General features: G+C 43.1%; 1 protein-coding gene across 1 annotated transcript in view; it reads right to left on the bottom strand.

Annotated features, from left to right (window-relative positions):
* HSD17B12 (hydroxysteroid 17-beta dehydrogenase 12) overlaps positions 1 to 27,673 on the bottom strand; it is a 412,681-nt gene that overhangs the window by 198,663 nt on the left and 186,345 nt on the right. Inside the window, exons 5-6 of the mRNA XM_053720221.1 lie at positions 2,005 to 2,069; positions 1,451 to 1,495 (exon numbers count right to left, since the gene is read on the bottom strand). Coding sequence (XP_053576196.1) covers positions 1,451 to 1,495; positions 2,005 to 2,069 — 110 coding nt within the window. The remainder of the gene's footprint in view (positions 1 to 1,450; positions 1,496 to 2,004; positions 2,070 to 27,673) is intronic.

Genomic DNA, 27,673 nt, shown 5'->3' with positions numbered 1-27,673 from the left:
TGGGTTTTTATGTCCCTTTAAAGTCCCCCATTACTATAACCTTACTTACCCTTCATGGCCATTTTGGTTAATTCTTCTAATAATAGATTCATCCTGCAGTGGAGGCCTATATACAACCCTTTAAACACATTTTATCCCCATTTTCCACAGCCACCCAAATACTTTCCATCTTATAAACAGTTCCTACAAATTCAGTAACCTTACATACATGTAACCACCTCTCTCCAAATACATGCTGAACACCCCAACCTGTACCGTACATACATGTAAACCAACTCTCTCCTACAGTATACAAATACATGCTGAACACCCCAACCTGTACCGTACATACATGTAAACCAACTCTCTCCTATAGTATACAAATACATGCTGAACACCCCAACCTGCACCGTACATACATGTAAACCAACTCTCTCCTATAGTATACAAATACATGCTGAATACCCCAACCTGTACCGTACATACATGTAACCAACTCTCTTCTATAGTATACAAATACATGCTGAACACCCCAACCTGCACCGTACATACATGTAACCAACTCTCTCCTACAGTATACAAATACATGCTGAACACCCCAACCTGTACCGTACATACATGTAAACCAACTCTCTCCTACAGTATACAAATACATGCTGAACACCCCAACCTGTACCGTACATACATGTAAACCAACTCTCTCCTATAGTATACAAATACATGCTGAACACCCCAACCGGCATCGTACATACATGTAAACCAACTCTCTCCTACAGTATACAAATACATGCTGAACACCCCAACCGGCACCGTACATACATGTAAACCAACTCTCTCCTACAGTATACAAATACATGCTGAACACCCCAACCTGCACCGTACATACATGTAACCAACTCTCTCCTACAGTATACAAATACATGCTGAACACCCCAACCTGTACCGTACATACATGTAACCAACTCTCTCCTATAGTATACAAATACATGCTAACTATCCCAACCTGCACCGTACATACATGTAACCAACTCTCTCCTATAGTATACAACTACATGCTAACCATCCCAACCTGCACCGTACATACATGTAACCAACTCTCTCCTATAGTATACAACTACATGCTGACCCCAACCTGTACTGCACATTCATGTAAACCAACACTCATCAGCAGTATGTAAATCCTGGCAAAATGTTTAGCCAACTGACACTGTAATGTGTATGCATAAATGCTTCAATAAGCTAATGTATGGAATAAACTCTCCTAAAAATAAGTCACCCAAAAACTAAACTAACTCTCCCTTCAAGAGGCACAAGTGTGCAACAAACTCTTATGTGCATGCTTTATTCCACAGACATTTGTAGAGTAATAGAGGTCACAATTTGTGTGTTTGGGGAAGTGCAGAATATAGTAATATGCACTGTAACTATGTGAGTTGTTTGTAAGTACAGTGATCAATTGCATTACACTTACCTTACATACAGACACAATGTTAATGTTGATCAATTTGTCGAGCATCTGTAAAAGACAAATAAAGTGAGCGTGGGAAAATGTGTGTTTTTGGCACAAAAACGTAATTTTTTTTTTAGTTGAAGTATCATTTCAATTTATACAGACTGGAACAGTGGTTTTCAAAGATGGAGGCGGCCTCCCTAGAGCATATAAGGGGAGGCGCGGAAGCAGTGACACTTCATACTATCCTATGGAAACCAAAAGCAGCAGCTGACTTTGGCAAAACAGAGAACAGTTTTTAAGAGACGAAAATGACCATGTCGTGGTGGAATAAGAAAGGGATGGGATGTAGGTGGAAAAAAAGCACTGACACTGTATTGCGTTTGTTGTGCAAATTAAAAACAAGAGTGAAGCAATATTTTGGTTTAAGTAGAATCAGCTTTTGAGAGCTGTGTGTGAGAACCCTATTACGGGGGGGATGCCTGATCAATTTCATTAAAGAGGAGCCCCCACATAAGACTTTGAAACACCCGGACTAGAAGAATAACATAAATTACTACATTTGGTAGACTTACATTGTCCAAATCTGGTATATCAAGAAAATATTCTGGATACTCGTAGGAAATCCCCACATTATTCACTAAAAGAAAAAGAAGAGAAAAAAAGACAAAAGAATCCTTAAATCAAAGTTTTCACCGTGGAAAGCTGAAATTTGTCTGACGTATTATGTGTTTTACAAGTTATTCCAAAGAGCAGCAAATAATAAACAAATTAACTGAGTCGTAGTATTAAAAATACAGATATTAGAGATAAAAGGGACAGTAAACTAAAAATGAAATGTTCATTATTCAGATAGAGTATGCAATTTTACACAACATTCTACTTTACTTCTATTATATCATTTGCTTCATTCTCTTGCAATCTGTTGTTGAAAAGCATACCTAAATAGGCTCAGGAGCAGCTCCACTACTGGGAGCAGGGTGCTGATTGGTGGCTGCACACATATGCCTTCTTTCATTGGCTCACAAAATGTGTTCAGCTATCTCACAGTAGTGCGTTGCTGCTCCTTCAACAAAGGATACAAATGGAATGAGTAAACTTTCATAATAGAAGCAAATTATAAAGTTGTTTAAAATTGTATGTTCTTACTGAATCAAGAAATAAAAATGTTGGGTTTCGTGTTTTTTTTAACAATGATGCAAGATCTGTGTGATGAATAAAGCTTTAAAACAAGGGAATTTTAAAAAAAAATCTTTAGTCAACACTTTCAGACAGAATTTATGCAAACGACTAATTCCACGTCATCAAAAATAAATACAGTATATAAATAGAAAAAAATAAATTTATGTTTTCCAGATAATTTTGTCTTCATTCCTTACTGTTGGGAAAAACAACACCTAGCCACCAGGAGGAGGCAAAGACACCCCAGCCAAAGGCTTAAATATCCCCCCACTTCCTCATTACCCCAGTTTTTCTGCTGAGGGAACAAGGAAAAGTAGGAGAAACATTAGGGTATAAATAGTGCAAGAAGAATAAAATAAATAATAGGGGATCGCCCATAGACCAGAAAAAAAAAGGGCGGGAGCCGTGGACTCTCCCTATCCGGAAGTAAAGGAATTTATCTGGTAAGCATAAATTATGTTTTCCTTCCTAAGATAGGGAGAGTCCACAGCTTCATTCCCTACTGTTGGGAAAACTATACCCAAGCTCCAGAGGACACTGAATGAATAATGGGAGGGAACAAAAAGGAAGAGGTGGACCCTATTCTGAGGGTACCACCGCTTGCAAAACATTTCTCCCGAAAGCTGCTTCAGCCGAAGCAAAAACATAAAACTTGTAAAATTTTGAAAGGACCAGGTAGCCGCCTTAAAAATCTGATCCATAGAGGCCTCGTTCTTAAAGGCCCAAGAGCAAGCCACTGCTCTAGTGGAATGAGCCGTTATCCTATCAGGAGGACGATGTCCCACTGTCTTGTAAAATAAGTGGATGACACTCCTTAACCAAAAAAGATAGGGAAGTCGAAGTAGTCTGCTGCCCTTTACGCTTCCCTGAATAGACAACAAAGAGGAAGATTGTCTAAACTCCTTAGTAGCCTGAAGATAGAACTTCAAGGCACGAGCCCCATTCAAATTGTGAAGTAAGCGTTCCTTCGATGAAGGAGGATTAGGACACAAGGAAGGAACCACAATCTCCCGATTGATGTTGCCATCTGACACAACCTTAAGAAGAAAACCTAATTTAGTACGTAAAACGGCTTTATGTGCATGGAAAATCAGATAAGGGGGCTCACATTGCAAAGGAGAGATCTCAGAAACTCTGTGCGCAGAGGCAATAGCCAATAAAAAGAGAACCTTCCAAGATAACAATTTAATGTCAACGGAATGCAGAGGCTCAAACTGAACCTTTTGCAAAACCCAGAAGAACAAGATTAAGGTTCCAAGGAGGAGCCCCAGATCTAAACACAGGTCTGATCCTTATCAGAGCCTTAACAAAAGACTGCAAGTCTGGAAGCTCAGTCAGTCAGGGCTGAAACCTGTCCCCTCAGGGAACTAGCAGTAAGGCCCTTCTCCAGCCCATCCTGGAGAAATTATAAGATCCTGGCAACCTTAACTCTGTGACAGGAAAAACCACGCTCTTTACACCAGAATAAGTAAAACCTCCAAACCTTGTGGTAGATACGCAGAGTAACTGGTTTACGAGCTTGAATAAGAGTATCAAATACACTCTCAGATAAACCTCTCTTGGCTAAGACTAAGCGTTCAATCCCCACACAGTCAGCCTCATAAAATCTAGATTTTGATGAACAAATGGACTCTGCGACAAGGTAACTTCCACAGAGGAGATGAGGACATCCCCACTAGATCCACAAACTATGTCCTTCGCAGCAATCAGGATTAATGATACCCACTTCTGCTTGATGCGGGCCACCACGCAAGGAAGAAGAGGTAATGGAGGAAAAAATATACGAGTTTGAACCTCCAGGGCACTGCTAGTGCATCTATTAGATCTGCTTGGGGATCCCTTGACCTTGACCCGTACCTGGGTAGCTTGGTATTGAGACAGGACGCCATGAGATCTATCTCCGGCATCCCCCACTTGCTGCACATCTCCGAAAACACCTCGGGGTGGAGAGACCATTCCCCTAGATGGAAGGATTGCCTGCTGAGAAAATCCCCCTCCCAGTTGTCCACACCCGGAATGTGGATTGCTGACAGCGAACAGTTGTGGGCCTCCACGCACTCCAGAATCTGAGATTCTTCCTTCATCGCCAAGGAACTTCTCGTTCCCCCCTGATGGTTGATGTAAAACACTGAGGTTATTTGTCTGATTGGAATCTGATAAACTGGGACAAACCCAGAAGTGGCCAAGCCTTCAAGGCCTTGAAAATTGCCCGTAGTTCCAAAATATTGATCGAGAGGGAGGACTTCTCCTGAGTTCACAATCCCTGTGCCTTCCTCACACCCCAAACAGCTCCCCATCCGGATAGGCTTGCGTCCGTAGTCACAATCTCCCAGGATGGTCTTAAGACGCATGATCCTCGGGACAGAGCCACCAAGAGAGCGATACTCTCGACCGGCTGTCTAATAAAATTTGTTGAGACAGAATTTAATGATCTCTGTTCCACTGCCTCAGCATGCACAGTTGTAAAGGTCTGAGACAGAACCTGGCAAAAGGAATGATGTCCATGCAGGACACCATGAGACCAAACACCTCCATACACTGAGCCACAGAGGGAGGGCAAGACATGCCGAAGTTAGCTTGCAACGTTTCTGGAATATCCTCATAGATATGGAGTCTATTATAGTACCCAGGAATTCCACCATGGTACTTGGGATAAGCAAACTCTTTTCCAAGTTTATCTTCCATCCATGTGATCAAAGAAGACTGAGAAGGGACTCCAAGAATTCTTCAGCAAGGCGAAAGGATGGTGCTTGCACCAGAATATTGTCCAAGTATGGGGCTACTGCAATACCCTGAGTTCTGGCAACAGCTAGAAGAGCCCCCGGAACCGTCGTAAAGATTCTTGGAGCAGTAGCTAGGCCAAACGGAAGGGCAATGAACTGGAAGTGCTGCTTCAGGAATGCAAACTTCAGGAACAGAAAGTGTTCCCTGTGGATTGGAACATGAAGGTAAACGTCCTTCAGATCTATAGTGGTTAAACTGGCCTTCCTGAAATAAAGGAAAAAGCTAAATGATGTCAGCACACTGGGGTAGAATGCACGTCACCAAGGAACCACTGCTTCAGGTCCCACAATGTATCAAAAAAAGGTAAACAGGTGACAGCATAAATCTAATGTTTATTTAGATAAGACAAAAAATAGGAAGGATGGACCTTATCGTCTCCATCTTGAAGGAAGGGACACTGAGAAATGTATTTAAGCACTTTAGGTCCAGAATTGGGCAGAAAGTTCCCTCCTCTTTTGGGACCACAAAAAGGTTTGAATAAATCCCCAAACCTCTTTCTTGGATAGGCACTGGGACAACAACTCCTAAGGAGGATAGATCCCGAACACACCCTAGAAAGGCATCCCTCTTTTCTGGTCTGGTAGACAAATTCGAGAGAATTTAAAAGTGAAACCTGTTTGTTCCAGCCAAAATCACACAAAGCAGCATGTAAATAATTAATGCACTGATTAATTAACCCCAACTGTTTAATAAACCCCCCTCAGAGAATATTAACCCTGGATCCTATCAGGGTATAAAGGAGCCACACTGTGACCCTGTTTTAGAGTTTTATGTGTAAACATTGAAACGATCTTACCTCTAGGATCCATGCTGTGGAACAGAACACAGCCTCTCAAGTGTGACAGTCTTATAGCAGCGCTCCTGACATGGACTTGAGTGAGAGAAAGCAGGCAGTGAAACTCGGAACAGAAAGTGTTCCCTGTGGATTGGAACATGAAGGTAAGCGTCCTTTAGATCTATAGTGGTCATAAACTGGCCTTACTGAATTAAAGGAAGGATGGACCTTATCGTCTCCATCTTGAAGGAAGGGACACTGAGAAATTTATTTAAGCACTTTAGGTCCAGAATTGGGCAGAAAGTTCCCTCCTCCTTTGGGACCACAAAAAGGTTTGAATAAATCCCCAAACCACTTTCTTCGATAGGCACTGGGACAACAACTCCTAAGGAGGATGGATCCCGAACACACCCTAGAAAGGCATCCCTCTTTTCTGGTCTAGTAGACAAATTCGAGAGAAGGAATCTGTCCCTTGGCGGATGAAATACCACCTCCAGGAACAACGGATCCTGTACATTTTTGAACCAGGCTTCTGAAAAAAAAAAGAGACAGTCTGCCCCCTACACGACCGATCCATGATCGGGGCCGCCCCTTCATGCCGATTTGTTTTCGGCAGGCTTCTTATTCTGCTTGGATTTATTCCAGGACTGAGCCGGCCTTCCAAGTACTCTTGGGTTGCTCAGGCTTGCAGGAGGATTGTTGTCGTTGGGATTTGTCAGAACGAAAATGATAAGATTGTCGTCCCTTAGACTTGTTCTTCTTATCTTACGGTAGGAAGGCACCCTTGTCTCCGGTAACAGTAGAAATAATGGAGTCCAGGCCTGGACCAAATAAAATCTTTTCCTTGAAGGGAAGAGAAAGGAGTCTGGACTTAGAAGTCATATCCGCAGACCAAGACTTCAACTAGAGCGCCTGGCGAGCTAGGACCACAAAGCCAGAGGCCTTTGCATTTAGGCGAATAATTTGCATGTTCGCATCACAGATAAAAGAATTAGCAATTCACAGAGCTTTAATTCTGTCTTGAATATCCTCAAGGAGAAACTCTACCTTAATGATTTCCGACAAAGAGTCGCAGCAGTAGTTAACCGCTACGGCAATCGCGGCAACTGCAGCCGCCGGTTGAAACAAAAATCCTGTATGTTGAAATATCTTTCTCAAAATAGTTCCATTTTCTTATTGATCGGCTCTCTGAACAAAGAACTAACCTCAAGAGGAATAGTAGTACGTTTAGCAAGCATAGAGATAGAACCATCGACCTTAGGAATGGAGCCCCACAAATCCAGTTGGGAGACCGAGACCGGGAACAACTTTTTAAAAGTAGACAAGGGGGAAAAGGAAGAACCAATTCTTTCCCATTCGTTCTTAATAATGTTCACAATCTTAACCGGCACAGGAAAAGTCAAAGGAACTTTCCTGTCTTCGTAAACTCAGTCTAATTTAGGTATCATAGGTTCTTCACACAGCGCGGCCTCTGTAACCTCTAACGTAGACAGAACCTCCTTTAGATTTAAAATTGAGCACTTGAGTTTTTTATTAAAGGACGGTTCCTCCGCAGCAGTAGGCTTAGATACCAAGGACTCCGGCCCAGAAAGTTTACCAGCTACAGCTACAGAGGTTAACTCATCATACAGCTACAGCTACAGAGGTTAACTCATCATCGGATAACTGGATAATAGCTAAATCGGATAAATATTTAGATGACTCTGGGTCAGGAAAGCCATATTTAACCATTCTCTTGCGTTTGTTAGAGCGAGGTAATGCATTGAGGGCCGCAGACACGCCGTTTGTAACTGCGTGGCAAAGTCCGCAGGAAGAGGGCCCCCTCCGCATGGAGGATTAGATGTGCTACAGGGAACTGCATGTGGAGAGGATAATGTAGCAAGGGTAGTAATCTCAGGGGATGCCGAGCCCTGAGAGGTAGACGGCTCAGAGGGACTAAGAGCCTTAGCAGGCTTGTCTCCCTTCTTAGACTTTATAACTGTGTTAAGACATATGGAACATAATTGAGTGGGCGGGAAACCACGGCCTCTTCACAATATAAACAGGTATGATTTAGTACAGAAGGAGTACCTTCTAAAATGTCAGAGTCCTCAATAGCTCAGGTTATACCCACAGAAGGACCCAAATAAAAATATTTTTTATTATAGAAAACTGCACCTTTATACTCCCAATGGCTGGGGCACTCACCACCTCATAGACCCAGACAGTTAAAGGGACACTGAACCCAAATTTTTCTTTCGTGATTCAGATAGAGCATGCAATTTTAAGAAACTTTCTAATTTACTCCTATTATCAATTTTTCTTCATTTTCTTTCTATCTTTATTTGAAAAAGAAAGCATCTAAGCTTTTTTTGGCGTTCAGAACTCTGGACAGCACTTTTTTATTGGTGGATGACTATCCACCAATCAGCAAGGACAACCCAGGTTGTTCACCAAAAATGGGCCGGCATCTAAACTTACATTCTTGCATTTAAAAACATAATTTATGCTTACCTGATAAATTCCTTTCTTCTGTTGTGTGATCAGTCCACGGGTCATCATTACTTCTGGGATATTATCTGCTCCCCTACAGGAAGTGCAAGAGGATTCACCCAGCAGAGTTGCTATATAGCTCCTCCCCTCTACGTCACCTCCAGTCATTCGACCAAAGACCAACGAGAAAGGAGAAGCCAAGGGTGTAGTGGTGACTGGATTATAATTTAAAAAATATTTACCTGCCTTAAAAAACAGGGCGGGCCGTGGACTGATCACACAACAGAAGAAAGGAATTCATCAGGTAAGCATAAATTATGTTTTCTTCTGTTATGTGTGATCAGTCCACGGGTCATCATTACTTCTGGGATACCAATACCAAAGCAAAAGTACACGGATGACGGGAGGGATAGGCAGGCTCATTACACAGAAGGAACCACTGCCTGAAGAACCTTTCTCCCAAAAATAGCCTCCGAAGAAGCAAAAGTGTCAAATTTGTAAAATTTGGAAAAAGTATGAAGCGAAGACCAAGTTGCAGCCTTGCAAATCTGTTCAACAGAGGCCTCATTCTTAAAGGCCCAAGTGGAAGCCACAGCTCTAGTGGAATGAGCTGTAATTCTTTCAGGAGGCTGCTGTCCAGCAGTCTCATAGGCTAAACGTATTATGCTACGAAGCCAAAAAGAGAGAGAGGTAGCAGAAGCTTTTTGACCTCTCCTCTGTCCAGAATAAACGACAAACAGGGAAGAAGTTTGGCGAAAATCTTTAGTTGCCTGCAAGTAGAACTTGAGGGCACGAACTACATCCAGATTGTGTAGAAGACGTTCCTTCTTTGAAGAAGGATTTGGACACAAGGATGGAACAACAATCTCTTGATTGATATTCCTGTTAGAAACAACCTTAGGTAAGAACCCAGGTTTAGTACGCAGAACTACCTTGTCTGAGTGAAAGATCAGATAAGGAGAATCACAATGTAGGGCTGATAACTCAGAGACTCTTCGAGCCGAGGAAATAGCCATTAAAAATAGAACTTTCCAAGATAACAATTTTATATCAATGGAATGAAGGGGTTCAAACGGAACACCCTGTAAAACGTTAAGAACTAAGTTTAAACTCCATGGCGGAGCAACAGTTTTAAACACAGGCTTGATCCTAGCTAAAGCCTGACAAAAGGCCTGGATGTCTGAATTTTCTGACAGACGCCTGTGTAACAAGATGGACAGAGCTGAGATCTGTCCCTTTAATGAGCTAGCCGATAAACCCTTTTCTAAACCTTCTTGTAGAAAAGACAATATCCTAGGAATCCTAACCTTACTCCAGGAGTAATCTTTGGATTCACACCAGTATAGGTATTTACGCCATATTTTATGGTAAATCTTTCTGGTAACAGGCTTCCTAGCCTGTATCAGGGTATCAATAACCGACTCAGAAAAACCACGTTTTGATAAAATCAAGCGTTCAATTTCCAAGCAGTCAGCTTCAGAGAAGTTAGATTTTGATGTTTGAATGGACCCTGTATCAGAAGGTCCTGTCTTAGAGGTAGAGACCAAGGCGGACAGGATGACATGTCCACTAGATCTGCATACCAAGTCCTGAGTGGCCATGCAGGTGCTATTAGAATCACTGATGCTCTCTCCTGTTTGATTTTGGCAATCAATCGAGGAAGCAGCGGGAAGGGTGGAAACACATAAGCCATCCTGAAGTTCCAAGGTGCTGTCAAAGCATCTATCAGAACCGCTCCCGGATCCCTGGATCTGGATCCGTAGCGAGGAAGTTTGGCGTTCTGGCGAGACGCCATGAGATCTATATCTGGTTTGCCCCAACGTCGAAGTATTTGGGCAAAGACCTCCGGATGAAGTTCCCACTCCCCCGGATGAAAAGTCTGGCGACTCAAGAAATCCGCCTCCCAGTTCTCTACTCCCGGGATGTGGATTGCTGACAGGTGGCAAGAGTGAGACTCTGCCCAGCGAAATATCTTTGATACTTCCATCATAGCTAGGGAGCTTCTTGTCCCTCCCTGATGGTTGATGTAAGCTACAGTCGTGATGTTGTCCGACTGAAACCTGATGAACCCCCGAGTTTTTAACTGGGGCCAAGCTAGAAGGGCATTGAGAACTGCTCTCAATTCCAGAATGTTTATTGGCAGGAGACTTTCCTCCTGACTCCATTGTCCCTGAGCCTTCAGAGAATTCCAGACAGCGCCCCAACCTAGTAGGCTGGCGTCTGTTGTTACAATTGTCCAGTCCGGCCTGCTGAATGGCATCCCCCTGGACAGACGTGGCCGAGAAAGCCACCATAGAAGAGAGTTTCTGGTCTCTTGATCCAGATTCAGAGTGGGGGACAAATCTGAGTAATCCCCATTCCACTGACTCAGCATGCACAATTGCAGCGGTCTGAGATGTAGGCGTGCAAAGGGTACTATGTCCATTGCTGCTACCATTAAGCCGATCACCTCCATGCATTGAGCTACTGACGGGAGTTGAATGGAATGAAGGACACGGCATGCATTTAGAAGCTTTGTTAATCTGTCTTCTGTCAGATAAATCTTCATTTCTACAGAATCTATAAGAGTCCCCAAGAATGGAACTCTTGTGAGAGGAAAGAGAGAACTCTTCTTTTCGTTCACTTTCCATCCATGCGACCTTAGAAATGCCAGAACTAACTCTGTATGAGACTTGGCAGTTTGAAAGCCTGAAGCTTGTATCAGAATGTCGTCTAGGTACGGAGCTACCGAAATTCCTCGCGGTCTTAGTACCGCCAGAAGGGCACCCAGAACCTTTGTGAAGATTCTTGGAGCCGTAGCCAATCCGAATGGAAGGGCTACAAACTGGTAATGCCTGTTTAAGAAGGCAAACCTTAGATACCGGTAATGATCTTTGTGAATCGGTATGTGAAGGTAAACATCCTTTAAATCCACTGTGGTCATGTACTGACCCTCTTGGATCATGGGTAAGATTGTCCGAATAGTTTCCATTTTGAACGATGGAACTCTTAGGAATTTGTTTAGGATCTTTAAATCCAAGATTGGCCTGAAAGTTCCCTCTTTTTTGGGAACCACAAACAGGTTTGAGTAAAACCCTTGTCCTTGTTCCGACCGCGGAACCGGATGGATCACTCCCATTAATAATAGATCTTGTACACAGCGTAGAAACGCGTCTTTCTTTATTTGGTTTGTTGACAACCTTGACAGATGAAATCTCCCTCTTGGGGGAGAGAATTTGAAGTCTAGAAGGTATCCCTGAGATATGATCTCTAGCGCCCAGGGATCCTGGACATCTCTTGCCCGAGCCTGGGCGAAGAGAGAGAGTCTGCCCCCCACTAGATCCGGTCCCGGATCGGGGGCCCTCGGTTCATGCTGTCTTAGGGGCAGCAGCAGGTTTCCTGGCCTGCTTGCCCTTATTCCAGGACTGGTTAGGTTTCCAGCCTTGTCTGTAACGAGCAACAGCTCCTTCCTGTTTTGGTGCAGTGGAAGTTGATGCTGTTCCTGTTTTGAAATTCCGAAAGGGACGAAAATTAGACTGTCTAGCCTTAGCTTTGGCTTTGTCTTGAGGTAGAGCGTGGCCCTTACCTCCTGTAATGTCAGCAATAATTTCTTTCAAACCGGGCCCAAATAAAGTTTGCCCCTTGAAAGGTATATTAAGTAATTTGGACTTAGAAGTTACATCAGCCGACCAGGATTTTAGCCACAGCGCCCTACGTGCCTGAATGGCGAATCCTGAATTCTTAGCCGTAAGTTTGGTTAAATGTACTACGGCCTCCGAAATGAATGAATTAGCTAGTTTAAGGACTCTAAGCCTGTCCGTAATGTCGTCCAGCGTAGCTGAACTAAGGTTCTCTTCCAGAGACTCAATCCAAAATGCTGCCGCAGCCGTAATCGGCGCGATGCATGCAAGGGGTTGCAATATAAAACCTTGTTGAACAAACATTTTCTTAAGGTAACCCTCTAATTTTTTATCCATAGGATCTGAAAAAGCACAGCTATCCTCCACCGGGATAGTGGTACGCTTAGCTAAAGTAGAAACTGCTCCCTCCACCTTAGGGACCGTTTGCCATAAGTCCCGTGTGGTGGCGTCTATTGGAAACATCTTTCTAAATATTGGAGGGGGTGAGAACGGCACACCGGGTCTATCCCACTCCTTAGTAACAATTTCAGTTAATCTCTTAGGTATAGGAAAAACGTCAGTACTCGCCGGTACCGCAAAGTATTTATCCAACCTACACATTTTCTCTGGTATTGCAACAGTGTTACAATCGTTAAGAGCTGCTAAGACCTCCCCTAGTAATACACGGAGGTTTTCCAATTTAAATTTAAAATTTGAAATATCTGAATCCAATCTGCTTGGATCAGAACCGTCACCTACAGAATGAAGCTCTCCGTCCTCATGCTCTGCAAGCTGTGACGCAGTATCAGACATGGCCCTAGAATTATCAGCGCACTCTGTTCTCACCCCAGAGTGATCACGCTTGCCTCTTAGTTCTGGTAATTTAGCCAAAACTTCAGTCATAACAGTAGCCATATCTTGTAATGTTATCTGTAATGGCTGCCCAGATGTACTAGGCGCCATAATATCACGCACCTCCCGGGCGGGAGATGCAGGTACTGACACGTGAGGCGAGTTAGTCTGCATAACTCTCCCCTCGCTGTTTGGTGAAATTTGTTCAATTTGTACAGATTGGCTTTTATTTAAAGTAGCATCAATACAGTTAGTACATAAATTTCTATTGGGCTCCACCTTGGCATTGGAACAAATGACACAGGTATCTTCCTCTGAATCAGACATGTTTAACACACTAGCAATAAACATGCAACTCGGTTACAATTTTATTTAACAAAAACTTACTGTGCCTCAAGAAGCACTAAACGATTAAATGACAGTTGAAATAATGAACTGAAAAACAGTTATAGCATCACTCTTTTTAGCAAAGGTTTGTTCCCATTAGTAAAATAACACTAATTAAATTTTAAACATAAAAATTACAGAGCAACGTTTTAAATCACAGTCACTATATAAGTCTCACAGCTCTGCTGAGAGAATCTACCTCCCTTTCATAGAAGTTTGAAGACCCCTTAGTTCTGTTAGAGATGAACCGGATCATGCAGAAAATACAAGAGTAACTGACTGGAAATTTTTGATGCGTAGCAAAGAGCGCCAAAAACGGCCCCTCCCTCTCACACACAGCAGTGAGAGAGAAACGAAACTGTCATAATTAAAACAAGCAAACTGCCAAGTGGAAAAATAATGCCCAAATATTTATTCACTCAGTACCTCATTAATGCAAACGATTCTACATTCCAGCAAAAACGTTTAACATGAAAAATACCTAATAAAAGGTTTAATGTACTTTTACAGAGTAATTCCGGTGAAATACCATCCCCAGAATACTAAAGTGTAGAGCATACATACATGTTCATTATAACGGTATGGCAGGATTTTTTCATCAATTCCATTCAGAAAATAAAAACTGCTACATACCTCAATGCAGATTCAACTGCCCGCTGTCCCCTGATCTGAAGTTTTTACCTCCCTCAGATGGCCGAGAAACAGCAATATGATCTTAACTACTCCGGTTAAAATCATAAGAAAAACTCTGGTAGATTCTTCTTCAAACTCTGCCAGAGAGGTAATAACACGCTCCGGTGCTATTGTAAAATAACAAACTTTTGATTGAAGTTCTAAAAACTAAGTATAATCACCATAGTCCTCTCACACCTCCTATCTAGTCTTTGGGTGCAAGAGAATGACTGGAGGTGACGTAGAGGGGAGGAGCTATATAGCAACTCTGCTGGGTGAATCCTCTTGCACTTCCTGTAGGGGAGCAGATAATATCCCAGAAGTAATGATGACCCGTGGACTGATCACACATAACAGAAGAAATAAAGATACCAAGAGAATGAAGAAAATTTGATAATTGGAGTAAATTAGAAAGTTGCTTAAAATGTCATGCTCTATCTGAATCATGAAAGAAAAAATGTGGGTACAGTGTCCCTTTAACAGAGGAAACAATCTTGTCAGGTACAAGTCTCAGCCGGAATGGAGGAAAAGAACATAGACCACACCTGGTCACATGGAGTGCAAGACAGTACTTCCCCTGTTATTACAAGTACAGCAAGAAATAGGAGCTGTGCAACACTTTCAAAAACAAAAGTTGAACTTAAAAGTGAAACCCATTTGTTTCAGCCAAAAACACAGTCTATCAGTCCAAGAAAAGAAAAATCACACAAAGCAGCATGTAAATAATTAATACACTGATTAATTAACCATAACTGTTCAATAAACCCCCTTCAGAGAATATTAACCCTGGATCCTATCAAGGTATAAAGGAGCCACACTGTGACCCTGTTAGAGCGTTTTATGTGTAAAAAATGAAACAATCTTACCTCCAGGATCCATGCTGTGGAACAGAACACAGCCTCTCAAGTGTGACAGTCTTATAGCAGCGCTCCTGACATGGAATTGAGTGAGAGAAAGCAGGCAGTGAAACTCGTCAACACTGATTGCTTAGGAGCTGTTAGCAGTAGTCTGGATGGTTTCTCAGAAAAACTTTCTGTTCCGGCGACTCTTCCGGCGTGTTTGGTTGCCGGGCAACGTCGTCTTCTCTCTGAGCCATCCCCTCTGCTGACGTCAGGATCGGCTTCTTATTCCGGTCTCTCAATCCTCCGGTGCCTGATTGATTGTTTCTTTCCGGAGGCTATCGTGAGTACTCTTGCTTTGTATTGTCCTGTTCCTGAACCTTTGCCTGAACGACTACGCTATTGCTTAACCCTCAAACTGCCTGATTACAAGTTGCCAAACTCTGCATATAAGACTATTCTACTGCTTAACCCTCAAACTGCCTGATTACAAGTTGCCAAACTCTGCATATAAGACTATTCTACTGCTTAACCCTCAAACTGCCTGATTACAAGTTGCCAAACTCTGCATATACGACTACACTATTGCTTAACCCTCAAACTGCCTGATTACAAGTTGCCAAACTCTGCATATATGACTACTCTACTGCTACACTCTCAAACTGCCTGATTACAAGTTGCCAATCTCTGCATATACGACTACTCTATTGCTTAACCCACAAACTGCCAGATTACAAATTGGTAAACTCTGCTTCATTGACCACTCTGAGCTTAACCCTCAAAAGTGACTGATTTCAAGTTACCTAATACTTCCTTATTGACTGTTTGTTTTTGGTACCCTATTCTGAAGTTTTTCCTGCAACTATCAAGATTTACTTTACTCTTTCCAGAGGACCCCGACCAACACTGCTACATATCGTGAGTACCTTGTTTTATAGTAGTTGTCATGGGGTCACGTCCTGGATTAAACTAGCATTTGGGTCTTCTTCTGGACATTACCTAACCTGACACTTTCCATGCATTTCCAAACTAACTTTCATCAATACTCTCACTGAGAGGTTGACATGACTACTTAAAACTCCAGTCCTATCTCAAAGGGCAGATACCCTTTTTCAGGACTCTCTGAATCTTCTGACACTTCTCTGCCACCTCCTATCGTGAAGAAAGGAAAAGAATGACTGGGGTAATGAGGAAGTGGGAGGGATATTTAAGTCTTTGGCTTTGGTGTTTTTCTAACACCTGGCCTCCTCCTGGTGGCCAGGTGTTGTATTTCCCAACAGTAAGGAATGAAGCCGTGGACTCTCCCTATCTTTGGAAGGAAATATATAAACACTTGTCTAACGCTGGTGTTAATTTTGACGGCAAATTTCAATTTTGTCTTAGTTGCAGTCGTATTTTAGTCATCTGAATTGTTTTAGTTTAAGTCGACTAAATCTTCAGTAGATTTCAGTCTACTAAAATCTAAGGGGTTTTGTTAAAGTGTAATGCATAATTTTAGCATTTCTCTATCATTTCCAAACTCATTGTATACTCCAGGAGTAAATATAACACGGGTTATTATTTATGGTATTAAGGTTTAAACATGCAATACAGACACAGTTTTAGCCGTTGTGATATAATGTCTTTATTAAACTTAAAATTAAATAAAACCAAGTTTGATAAACAAACAGAAGCACAACTTTAAATAATAAAAAAACACAATTTATGTTTACCTGATAAATTTATTTCTCTTGTGGTGTATCCAGTCCACGGATCATCCATTACTTGTGGGATATTCTCATTCCCAACAGTTAGTTGCAAGAGGACACCCACAGCAGAGCTGCTACATAGCTCCTCCCCTAACTACCATATCCAGTCATTCGACCGAAAACACGCAGAGAAAGGAGAAACCATAGGGTGCAGTGGTGACTGTAGTTTAAATGAAAAAATTACCTGCCTTAAAATGACAGGGCGGGCCGTGGACTGGATACACCACAATCCAGTCCACGGATAAATTGTGTTTTCTCTTGTAAGGTGTATCCAGTCCACGGATCATCCATTACTTGTGGGATACCAATACCAAAGCTAAAGTACACGGATGAAGGGAGGGACAAGGCAGGTACTTAAACGGAAGGTACCACTGCCTGTAAAACCTTTCTCCCAAAAATAGCCTCAGAAGAAGCAAAAGTATCAAATTTGGAAAAAGTATGAAGCGAAGACCAAGTCGCCGCCTTGCAAATCTGTTCAACAGAAGCCTCATTTTTAAAGGCCCAAGTGGAAGCCACAGCTCTAGTAGAATGAGCTGTAATCCTTTCAGGAGGCTGCTGTCCAGCAGTCTCATAGGCTAAGCGGATTATGCTTCTTAGCCAAAAAGAAAGAGGGTGCCGAAGCCTTTTGACCTCTCCTCTGTCCAGAGTAGACAACAAACAAAGCAGATGTTTGACGAAAATCTTTAGTAGCTTGTAAGTAAAACTTTAAAGCATGAACCACGTCCAGATTGTGTAATAGACGTTCCTTCTTTGAAGAAGGATTAGGACACAAGGATGGAACAACAATCTCTTGATTGATATAGATACCACCTTAGGTAAAAACCCAGGTTTGGTACGCAGGACTACCTTATCCGTATGGAAGATCAGATAAGGAGAATCACATTGTAAAGCAGATAACTCTGAGACTCTAAGAGCCGAGGAAATAGCTACCAAAAAAAGAACTTTCCAAGATAAAAGTTTGATATCTATGGAATGAAGAGGTTCAAACGGAACTCCTTGAAGAACCTTAAGAACCAAATTTAAGCTCCATGGGGGAGCAACAGGTTTAAACACAGGCTTGATTCTAACCAAAGCCTGACAAAATGCCTGAACGTCTGGAACATCTGCCAGACGCTTGTGCAAAAGAATAGACAGAGCAGAAATCTGTCCTTTTAAGGAACTAGCTGACAATCCTTTTTCCAAACCATCTTGAAGAAAGTATAATATTCTGGGAATCCTGACCTTACTCCATGAGTAACCTTTGGATTCACACCAATAAAGATATTTACGCCATATCTTATGGTAAATTTTCCTGGTAACAGGCTTTCATGCCTGTATTAAGGTATCAATGACTGACTCGGAGAAGCCACGCTTTGATAAAATCAAGCGTTCAATCTCCAGGCAGTCAGTCTCAGAGAAATTAGATTTGGATGGTTGAAAAGACCCTGACGTAAAAGGTCCTGTCTCAGAGGCAGAGTCCATGGTGGAAAGGATGACATGTCCACCAGATCTGCATACCAGGTCCTGCGTGGCCACGCAGGAGCTATCAAAATCACTGATGCTCTCTCCTGCTTGACCTTGGCAATCAGTCGAGGGAGCAGAGGAAACGGTGGAAACACATAAGCCAGGTTGAAAGACCAGGGCGCTGCTAGAGCATCTATCAGCGTCGCCTTGGGATCCCTGGACCTGGATCCGTAACAAGGAAGCTTGGCGTTCTCCAATTCTAGAAAAAATTGTAACTGCACATACCTCATAGCAGAGTAAACTGCACGCCATTCTCCCGCTGAAGTTACCTCTCTCCTCAGACATATGTGAGAACAGCAATGGATCTTAGTTACAACCTGCTAAGATCATAGAAAACTCAGGCAGATTCTTCTTCTTCTATTTACTGCCTGGGATAAAATAGTACAACTAATAACAAACTTTTGATTGAATATAAAAAACTAACTATATTTCACCACTCTCTCTTACTACCTCCATGCGTGTTGAGAGTTGCAAGAGAATGACTGGATATGGCAGTTAGGGGAGGAGCTATGTAGCAGCTCTGCTGGGGGTGTCCTCTTGCAACTTCCTGTTGGGAATGAGAATATCGCACAAGTAATGGATGATCCGTGGACTGGATACACCTTACAAGAGAAAAAAAAACTGTAAACTTTATTGGCTGTAACGCCATTTCACATTTTGCCCAATTAAAAAAAACTTTAACAGTTCTCTGTTAATAATTAAAACTAGTATCAAGTAACTCAACACAACAAAAAGTTTCTGCAGCTAGCACAGGCACAGCATAACTTAAACCCTTTCTCGTGGGTTATTCTTATTTCTATAGGAAGAATCAATTGATTGTTCACAGATTCGAATATTTTTCTGCAACAAAATTAACACTGCTGTAGAACTTCCAAACTCATTATATACTCCTGGAGTAAAGGTTTATTAACCTGTTTTTATTTACAGTATTAAAAGGGATAGAAAAGTCAATTCAGATTCAGATAGAGCAGGTCATTTTAAGACACTTTTAAATTCACTTCTATTTTCAAATGTGCTTCATTCTCTTAGTATCCCTTGTTAAAAAATGAATACGCACATATCATACACTAGTGGGAGCTGCTGCTGCTGATTGGCGCCTGTACACTTTTGTCTCTTGTGATTGGCTAAATAGATATTTTCAGCTTCCGGACAGTAGTGCAATGCTGTCCCTTCAGCAATGGATAACAAGAGAATGAAGAAAATTTAATAGAATTAAATTGGGAAGTTGTTAAAAAAAGAAAATTTATGCTTACCTGATAAATTTGTTTCTTTTTAGACACGATGAGTCCACGGATCATCATCCTTAGTTGTGGGATATCGCCTCCTGGTCATCAGGAGGAGGAAAAGAGCACCACAGCAGAGCTGTTAAATAGCTCCTCCCTTCCCTCCCACTCCAGTAATTCGACAAAAGTTAGGAAGAGAAAGGAAAAGCCAAGGTGCAGAGGTGTCTGAAGTTTACAAAAAAGAACACCCTGTCTTAAAAAGAACAGGGCAGGCCGTGGACTCATCGTGTCTACAAAGAAACAAATTTATCATGTAAGCATACATTTTCTTTTCTTTTTAAAGACACAATGAGTCCACAGATCATCATCCTTACTTGTGGGATTACAATACCAAAGCTAGAGTACACGGATGATAAGGGAGGGACAAGATAGGGAACCTAAACAGAAGGCACCACTGCTTGAAGAACTTTTCTCCCAAAAACAGCCTCAGCCGAGGCAAAAGTATAAAATAGGTAAAATTTAGAAAAAGTGTGAAGAGAAGACCAAGTTGCAGCCTTGCAAATCTGTTCCACAGAAGCTTCATTCTTGAATGCCCATGAGTAAGCAAGCGCCCTAGTGGAATGAGCCGTAACTCTCTCAGGAGGCTGCTGCCCAGCAGTCTCATATGCAAAACGTATGATACTCCTCAGCCAAAAAGAAAGAGAAGGAGCCGTAACTTTCTGTCCTTTACGTTGTTCCTGAGAAAATCACAAACAAAGAAGAAGACTGACGAAAGTCCTTAGTCACCTGCAGGTAAAACTTTAAAGCATGGACCACGTCCAAATTGTGCAGAAGTCGTTCTTTCTGAGAAGGATTAGGACACAAAGAAGGAACAATCTCCTGATTAATGTTCCGATCAGAAACAACCTTAGGAAGAAATCCTAATTTAGTACGTAAAACTACCTTATCTGAATGGAAAATAAGGTAAGGCGAATTGTATTGCAACCCCCGAAAGCTCAGACACTCTTCGAGCTGAAGAAATAGCGACAAGAAATAAAACTTTCCAAGATAACTTAATATCCAAGGAATGCATAGGCTCAAACAGAGCCCCTTGAAGAACCTTAAGAACTAAATTCAGACTCCAGGGAGGAGTAACTGGTTTGAACACAGGCCTGATCCTTACCAAGGTCTGACAAAAGGCTTGAACATCTGGGATATCAGCCAGACGTTTGTGTAACAAAATAGATAAGGCAGAGATCTGACCCTTTAGGGAACTTGCCGATAAACCCTTCTCCAATCCTTCTTGGAGAAAAGACAAAATTCTGGGAATCCTAACTCTACTCCATGAGTAGCCCTTGGATTCACACCAATAAAGATATTTACGCTATATCTTATAGTAAATCTTTCTAGTTACAGGCTTACGCGCCTGAATCATGGTCTCTATGACCGAATCAGAAAAACCCCGCTTGGAGAGAATTAAGCGTTCAATCTCCAAGCAGTCAGCTTCAGAGAAATTAGATTTGGATGAAGGAAGGGTCCTTGAATGAGAAGATCCTTCCTCAATGGCAGCCTCCAAGGTGGCAGGGATGACAAGTCCACCATATCGGCATACCAAATCCTGCGAGGAGCATCTATCAGTTCCCCTGGATCTTGACCCGTATGTCGGGAGCTTGGCATTCTGATGAGAAGCCATGAGATCTAGCTCCGGCTGACCCCATTTGAGAATCAGGTTGGAGAATACTTCCGGATGGAGTTCCCACTCTCCCGGATGAAAGGTTTGCCTGCTCAGAAAGTCCGCCTCCCAGTTGTCCACCCTTGGGATGTGGATAGCTGACAGATGACAAGAATGGGCCTCCGCCCACCGGATTATCTTGGCTACCTCTGTCATTGCTAAGGAACTCCTCGTTCCTCCCTGATGATTGATGTAAGCCACTGTCGTTATGTTGTCCGTCTGGAATCTGATGAACTGGGTCGAAGCCAACTGAGGCCAGGCCAGAAGAGCATTGAAGATCGCTCTCAGTTCCAGGATGTTTATAGGAAGAACAGACTCCACCGGAGTCCACACTCCCTGAGCCTTTAGAGGACCCCAGACAGCTCCCCACCCTAGAAGGCTGGCATCTGTTGTCACAATCACCCATGATGGTCTGCGAAAGCATGTTCCCTGGGATAGATGATCCAGAGACAACCACCATTTAAGTGAATCCCTTGTCTCCTGCTCCAGGGTTATTCGAGGAGACAAGTCTGCATAATCTCCATTCCACAGCCTGAGCATGTTTAACTGCAGGGGACTGAGGTGAAACCGAGCAAACGGGATGATGTCCATTGCCGCCACCATCAGTCCGATTACTTCCATGCACTGGGCCACTGATGGCCGAGGATTGGACTGAAGGGCTCGACAGGTATCTAGAATCTTTGATTTCCTGACCTCTGTCAGAAAAATCCTCATGGATATAGAATCGATTACAGTTCCCAAGAAAGTCACCCTTGCTTTCGGAATTAAGGAACTTTTTTACAGATTTACCTTCCACCTGAGAGTTCTCAGGAAGGATAGTACAATGTCGGTATGGGACCTTGCTTGTTGACAAGATGGCGCCTGGATCAGAAGATTATCCAGATAAGGTGCCACCGCAATGCCCCGCGGTCTTAAAACCTCCAGCAGAGACCCCAGAACTTTTGTGAAAATTCTGGGTACCGTGGCCAGCCCGAAAGGAAGAGCCAGGAACTGAAAGGGTCTGTCCAGAAAGGCAAACCTTAGGAATTTGTGATGATCTCTGTGGATAGGAACATGCAGATATGCATCCTTTAAGTCCACTGTCATCATAAATTGACCCTCCTGGATCAATGGAAGAATGGTACGAATAGTTTCCATCTTGAATGATGGAACCCTGAGAAACTTGTTCAGACTCTTGAGGTCTAAAATAGGTCTGAAAGTTCCCTCTTTCTTGGGAACTACAAACAGATTTGAATAAAAGCCCTGTCCGTGTTCCTGTACTGGAACGGGAACAATCACTCCCAGGGAGGAGAGGTCTCTTACACAATGTAAGAACGCCTCTTTTTTTATCTGGTTTACAGATAATCTTGAAAGAAGAAATCTTCCTCAAGAAGGAAAATTTTTGATCCAGTTTGTATCCCTGGGACACTATTTCTATAGCCCAGGGATCCTGAACGTCTTGCATCCAAGCCTGAACGAAGAAAGAAAGTCTACCCCCCCACCAGATCCGGTCCCAGATCGGGGGCATGCCCTTCATGCTGTTTTGGAGTCAGCAGCAGGCTTCTTGGCCTGTTTACCCTTGTTCCAAGGCTGATTGGGTCTCCAAGTAGGCTTAGATTGCGAATAGTTTCCTTCCTGTTTAGAGGAGGAAGAGAAGGATTTGCCCTTGAAATTGCGAAAGGAATGAAAATTACTTTGTCGTCCTTTTTGTTTATTTCTCTTATCCTGAGGAAGGAGATGAACCTTACCTCCCATGATGTCAGAGATAATTTCCTTCAGACCAGGTCCAAACAAGGTCTTTCCCTTGTAAGGAATAGCTAGAAGTTTAGACTTAGATGAAACGTCCGCAGACCAAGGTTTTAACCACAAAGCTCTGCGGGCTAGAATAGCGAACCCTGGACTCTTAGCTGCTAATTTAGTATTTTGCAGAGAAGCATCTGTAATAAAAGCATTGGCTAATTTCAGAGCTTTAATCCGATCTTGGTTCTCCTCCAAAGAAGTCTCAGACTTAAGAGACTCAGAGAGCATCAAACCAATAAGCTGCCGCACTAGTGACAGTAGCAATACACGCAGCCGGCTGCCACAGCAGACCCTGTTGAACATAAATCTTTTTAAGTAGACCCTCTAACTTCTTGTCCATGGGGTCTTTAAAAGCACAACTATCCTCAATAGGAATAGTAGTTCGCTTGGCTAAGGTGGAGATAGCCCCTTCCACCTTAGGAACCGTTTGCCAAGTTTCTTTGATAGCGTCAACTATAGGAAACATCTTCCTGAAAATAGGAGACTGACAGAAGGGAATACCTGGTCTCTCCCATTCCTTAGAAACAATCTCCGAAGCTCGCTTAGGAACTGGAAAAACATAATTTATGCTTACCTGATAAATTCCTTTCTTCTGTTGTGTGATCAGTCCACGGGTCATCATTACTTCTGGGATATTATCTGCTCCCCTACAGGAAGTGCAAGAGGATTCACCCAGCAGAGTTGCTATATAGCTCCTCCCCTCTACGTCACCTCCAGTCATTCGACCAAAGACCAACGAGAAAGGAGAAGCCAAGGGTGTAGTGGTGACTGAATTATAATTTAAAAAATATTTACCTGCCTTAAAAAACAGGGCGGGCCGTGGACTGATCACACAACAGAAGAAAGGAATTTATCAGGTAAGCATAAATTATGTTTTCTTCTGTTATGTGTGATCAGTCCACGGGTCATCATTACTTCTGGGATACCAATACCAAAGCAAAAGTACACGGATGACGGGAGGGATAGGCAGGCTCATTATACAGAAGGAACCACTGCCTGAAGAACCTTTCTCCCAAAAATAGCCTCCGAAGAAGCAAAAGTGTCAAATTTGTAAAATTTGGAAAAAGTATGAAGCGAAGACCAAGTTGCAGCCTTGCAAATCTGTTCAACAGAGGCCTCATTCTTAAAGGCCCAAGTGGAAGCCACAGCTCTAGTGGAATGAGCTGTAATTCTTTCAGGAGGCTGCTGTCCAGCAGTCTCATAGGCTAAACGTATAATGCTACGAAGCCAAAAAGAGAGAGAGGTAGCAGAAGCTTTTTGACCTCTCCTCTGACCAGAATAAACGACAAACAGGGAAGAAGTTTGGCGAAAATCTTTAGTTGCCTGCAAGTAGAACTTGAGGGCACGAACTACATCCAGATTGTGTAGAAGACGTTCCTTCTTTGAAGAAGGATTTGGACACAAGGATGGAACAACAATCTCTTGATTGATATTCCTGTTAGAGACGACCTTAGGTAAGAACCCAGGTTTAGTACGCAGAACTACCTTGTCTGAGTGAAAGATCAGATAAGGAGAATCACAATGTAGGGCTGATAACTCAGAGACTCTTCGAGCCGAGGAAATAGCCATTAAAAATAGAACTTTCCAAGATAACAATTTTATATCAATGGAATGAAGAGGTTCAAACGGAACACCCTGTAAAACGTTAAGAACTAAGTTTAAACTCCATGGCGGAGCAACAGTTTTAAACACAGGCTTGATCCTAGCTAAAGCCTGACAAAAAGCCTGGATGTCTGAATTTTCTGACAGACGCCTGTGTAACAAGATGGACAGAGCTGAGATCTGTCCCTTTAATGAGCTAGCCGATAAACCCTTTTCTAAACCTTCTTGTAGAAAAGACAATATCCTAGGAATCCTAACCTTACTCCAGGAGTAATCTTTGGATTCACACCAGTATAGGTATTTACGCCATATTTTATGGTAAATCTTTCTGGTAACAGGCTTCCTAGCCTGTATCAGGGTATCAATAACCGACTCCGAAAAACCACGTTTTGATAAAATCAAGCGTTCAATTTCCAAGCAGTCAGCTTCAGAGAAGTTAGACTTTGATGTTTGAATGGACCCTGAATCAGAAGGTCCTGTCTTAGAGGTAGAGACCAAGGCGGACAGGATGACATGTCCACTAGATCTGCATACCAAGTCCTGCGCGGCCATGCAGGCGCTATTAGAATCACTGATGCTCTCTCCTGTTTGATTTTGGCAATCAATCGAGGAAGCAGCGGGAAGGGTGGAAACACATAAGCCATCCTGAAGTTCCAAGGTGCTGTCAAAGCATCTATCAGAACCGCTCCCGGATCCCTGGATCTGGATCCGTAGCGAGGAAGTTTGGCGTTCTGGCGAGACGCCATGAGATCTATCTCTGGTTTGCCCCAACGTCGAAGTATTTGGGCAAAGACCTCCGGATGAAGTTCCCACTCCCCCGGATGAAGAGTCTGGCGACTCAAGAAATCCGCCTCCCAGTTCTCCACTCCCGGGATGTGGATTGCTGACAGGTGGCAAGAGTGAGACTCTGCCCAGCGAATTATCTTTGATACTTCTGTCATTGCTAGGGAGCTTCTTGTCCCTCCCTGATGGTTGATGTAAGCTACAGTCGTGATGTTGTCCGACTGAAACCTGATGAACCCCCGAGTCTTTAACTGGGGCCAAGCTAGAAGGGCATTGAGAACTGCTCTCAATTCCAGAATGTTTATTGGCAGGAGACTTTCCTCCTGACTCCATTGTCCCTGAGCCTTCAGAGAATTCCAGACAGCGCCCCAACCTAGAAGGCTGGCGTCTGTTGTTACAATTGTCCAGTCCGGCCTGCTGAACGGCATCCCCCTGGACAGATGTGGCCGAGAAAGCCACCATAGAAGAGAGTTTCTGGTCTCTTGATCCAGATTCAGAGTGGGGGACAAATCTGAGTAATCCCCATTCCACTGACTCAGCATGCACAATTGCAGCGGTCTGAGATGTAGACGTGCAAAGGGTACTATGTCCATTGCTGCTACCATTAAGCCGATCACCTCCATGCATTGAGCTACTGACGGGAGTTGAATGGAATGAAGGACACGGCATGCATTTAGAAGCTTTGTTAATCTGTCTTCTGTCAGATAAATCTTCATTTCTACAGAATCTATAAGAGTCCCCAAGAATGGAACTCTTGTGAGAGGCAAGAGAGAACTCTTCTTTTCGTTCACTTTCCATCCATGCGACCTTAGAAATGCCAGAACTAACTCTGTATGAGACTTGGCAGTTTGAAAGCTTGAAGCTTGTATCAGAATGTCGTCTAGGTACGGAGCTACCGAAATTCCTCGCGGTCTCAGAACCGCTAGAAGGGCACCCAGAACCTTTGTAAAGATTCTTGGAGCCGTAGCCAATCCGAATGGAAGGGCTACAAACTGGTAATGCCTGTCTAAGAAGGCAAACCTTAGATACCGGTAATGATCTTTGTGAATCGGTATGTGAAGGTAAGCATCCTTTAAATCCACTGTGGTCATGTACTGACCCTTTTGGATCATGGGTAAGATTGTCCGAATAGTTTCCATCTTGAACGATGGAACTCTTAGGAATTTGTTTAGGATCTTTAAATCCAAGATTGGCCTGAAAGTTCCCTCTTTTTTGGGAACCACAAACAGGTTTGAGTAAAACCCTTGTCCTTGTTCCGACCGCGGAACCGGATGGATCACTCCCATTAATAATAGATCTTGTACACAGCGTAGAAACGCGTCTTTCTTCATTTGGTTTGTTGACAACCTTGACAGATGAAATCTCCCTCTTGGGGGAGATAATTTGAAGTCTAGAAGGTATCCCTGAGATATGATCTCTAGCGCCCAGGGATCCTGGACATCTCTTGCCCAAGCCTGGGCGAAGAGAGAGAGTCTGCCCCCCACTAGATCCGGTCCCGGATCGGGGGCCCTCGGTTCATGCTGTCTTAGGGGCAGCAGCAGGTTTTCTGGCCTGCTTGCCCTTATTCCAGGACTGGTTAGGTTTCCAGCCTTGTCTGTAACGAGCAACAGCTCCTTCCTGTTTTGGTGCAGTGGAAGTTGATGCTGCACCTGCTTTGAAATTCCGAAAGGGACGAAAATTAGACTGTCTAGCCTTAGCTTTGGCTTTGTCTTGAGGTAGAGCGTGGCCCTTACCTCCTGTAATGTCAGCGATAATTTCTTTCAAACCGGGCCCAAATAAAGTTTGCCCCTTGAAAGGTATATTAAGTAATTTGGACTTAGAAGTTACATCAGCCGACCAGGATTTTAGCCACAGCGCCCTACGTGCCTGAATGGCGAATCCTGAATTCTTAGCCGTAAGTTTGGTTAAATGTACTACGGCCTCCGAAATGAATGAATTAGCTAGTTTAAGGACTCTAAGCCTGTCCGTAATGTCGTCCAGCGTAGCGGAACTAAGGTTCTCTTCCAGAGACTCAATCCAAAATGCTGCCGCAGCCGCAATCGGCGCGATGCATGCAAGGGGTTGCAATATAAAACCTTGTTGAACAAACATTTTCTTAAGGTAACCCTCTAATTTTTTATCCATAGGATCTGAAAAAGCACAGCTATCCTCCACCGGGATAGTGGTGCGCTTAGCTAAAGTAGAAACTGCTCCCTCCACCTTAGGGACCGTTTGCCATAAGTCCCGTGTGGTGGCGTCTATTGGAAACATCTTTCTAAATATTGGAGGGGGTGAGAACGGCACACCGGGTCTATCCCACTCCTTAGTAACAATTTCAGTTAATCTCTTAGGTA

Source organism: Bombina bombina, chromosome 7 (genome assembly GCF_027579735.1).
Source record: "Bombina bombina isolate aBomBom1 chromosome 7, aBomBom1.pri, whole genome shotgun sequence".
NCBI classification, from domain to species: domain Eukaryota; kingdom Metazoa; phylum Chordata; class Amphibia; order Anura; family Bombinatoridae; genus Bombina; species Bombina bombina.
Note: the sequence above shows the minus strand (reverse complement) of the source record. Positions and strands in the feature narration are given on the sequence as shown.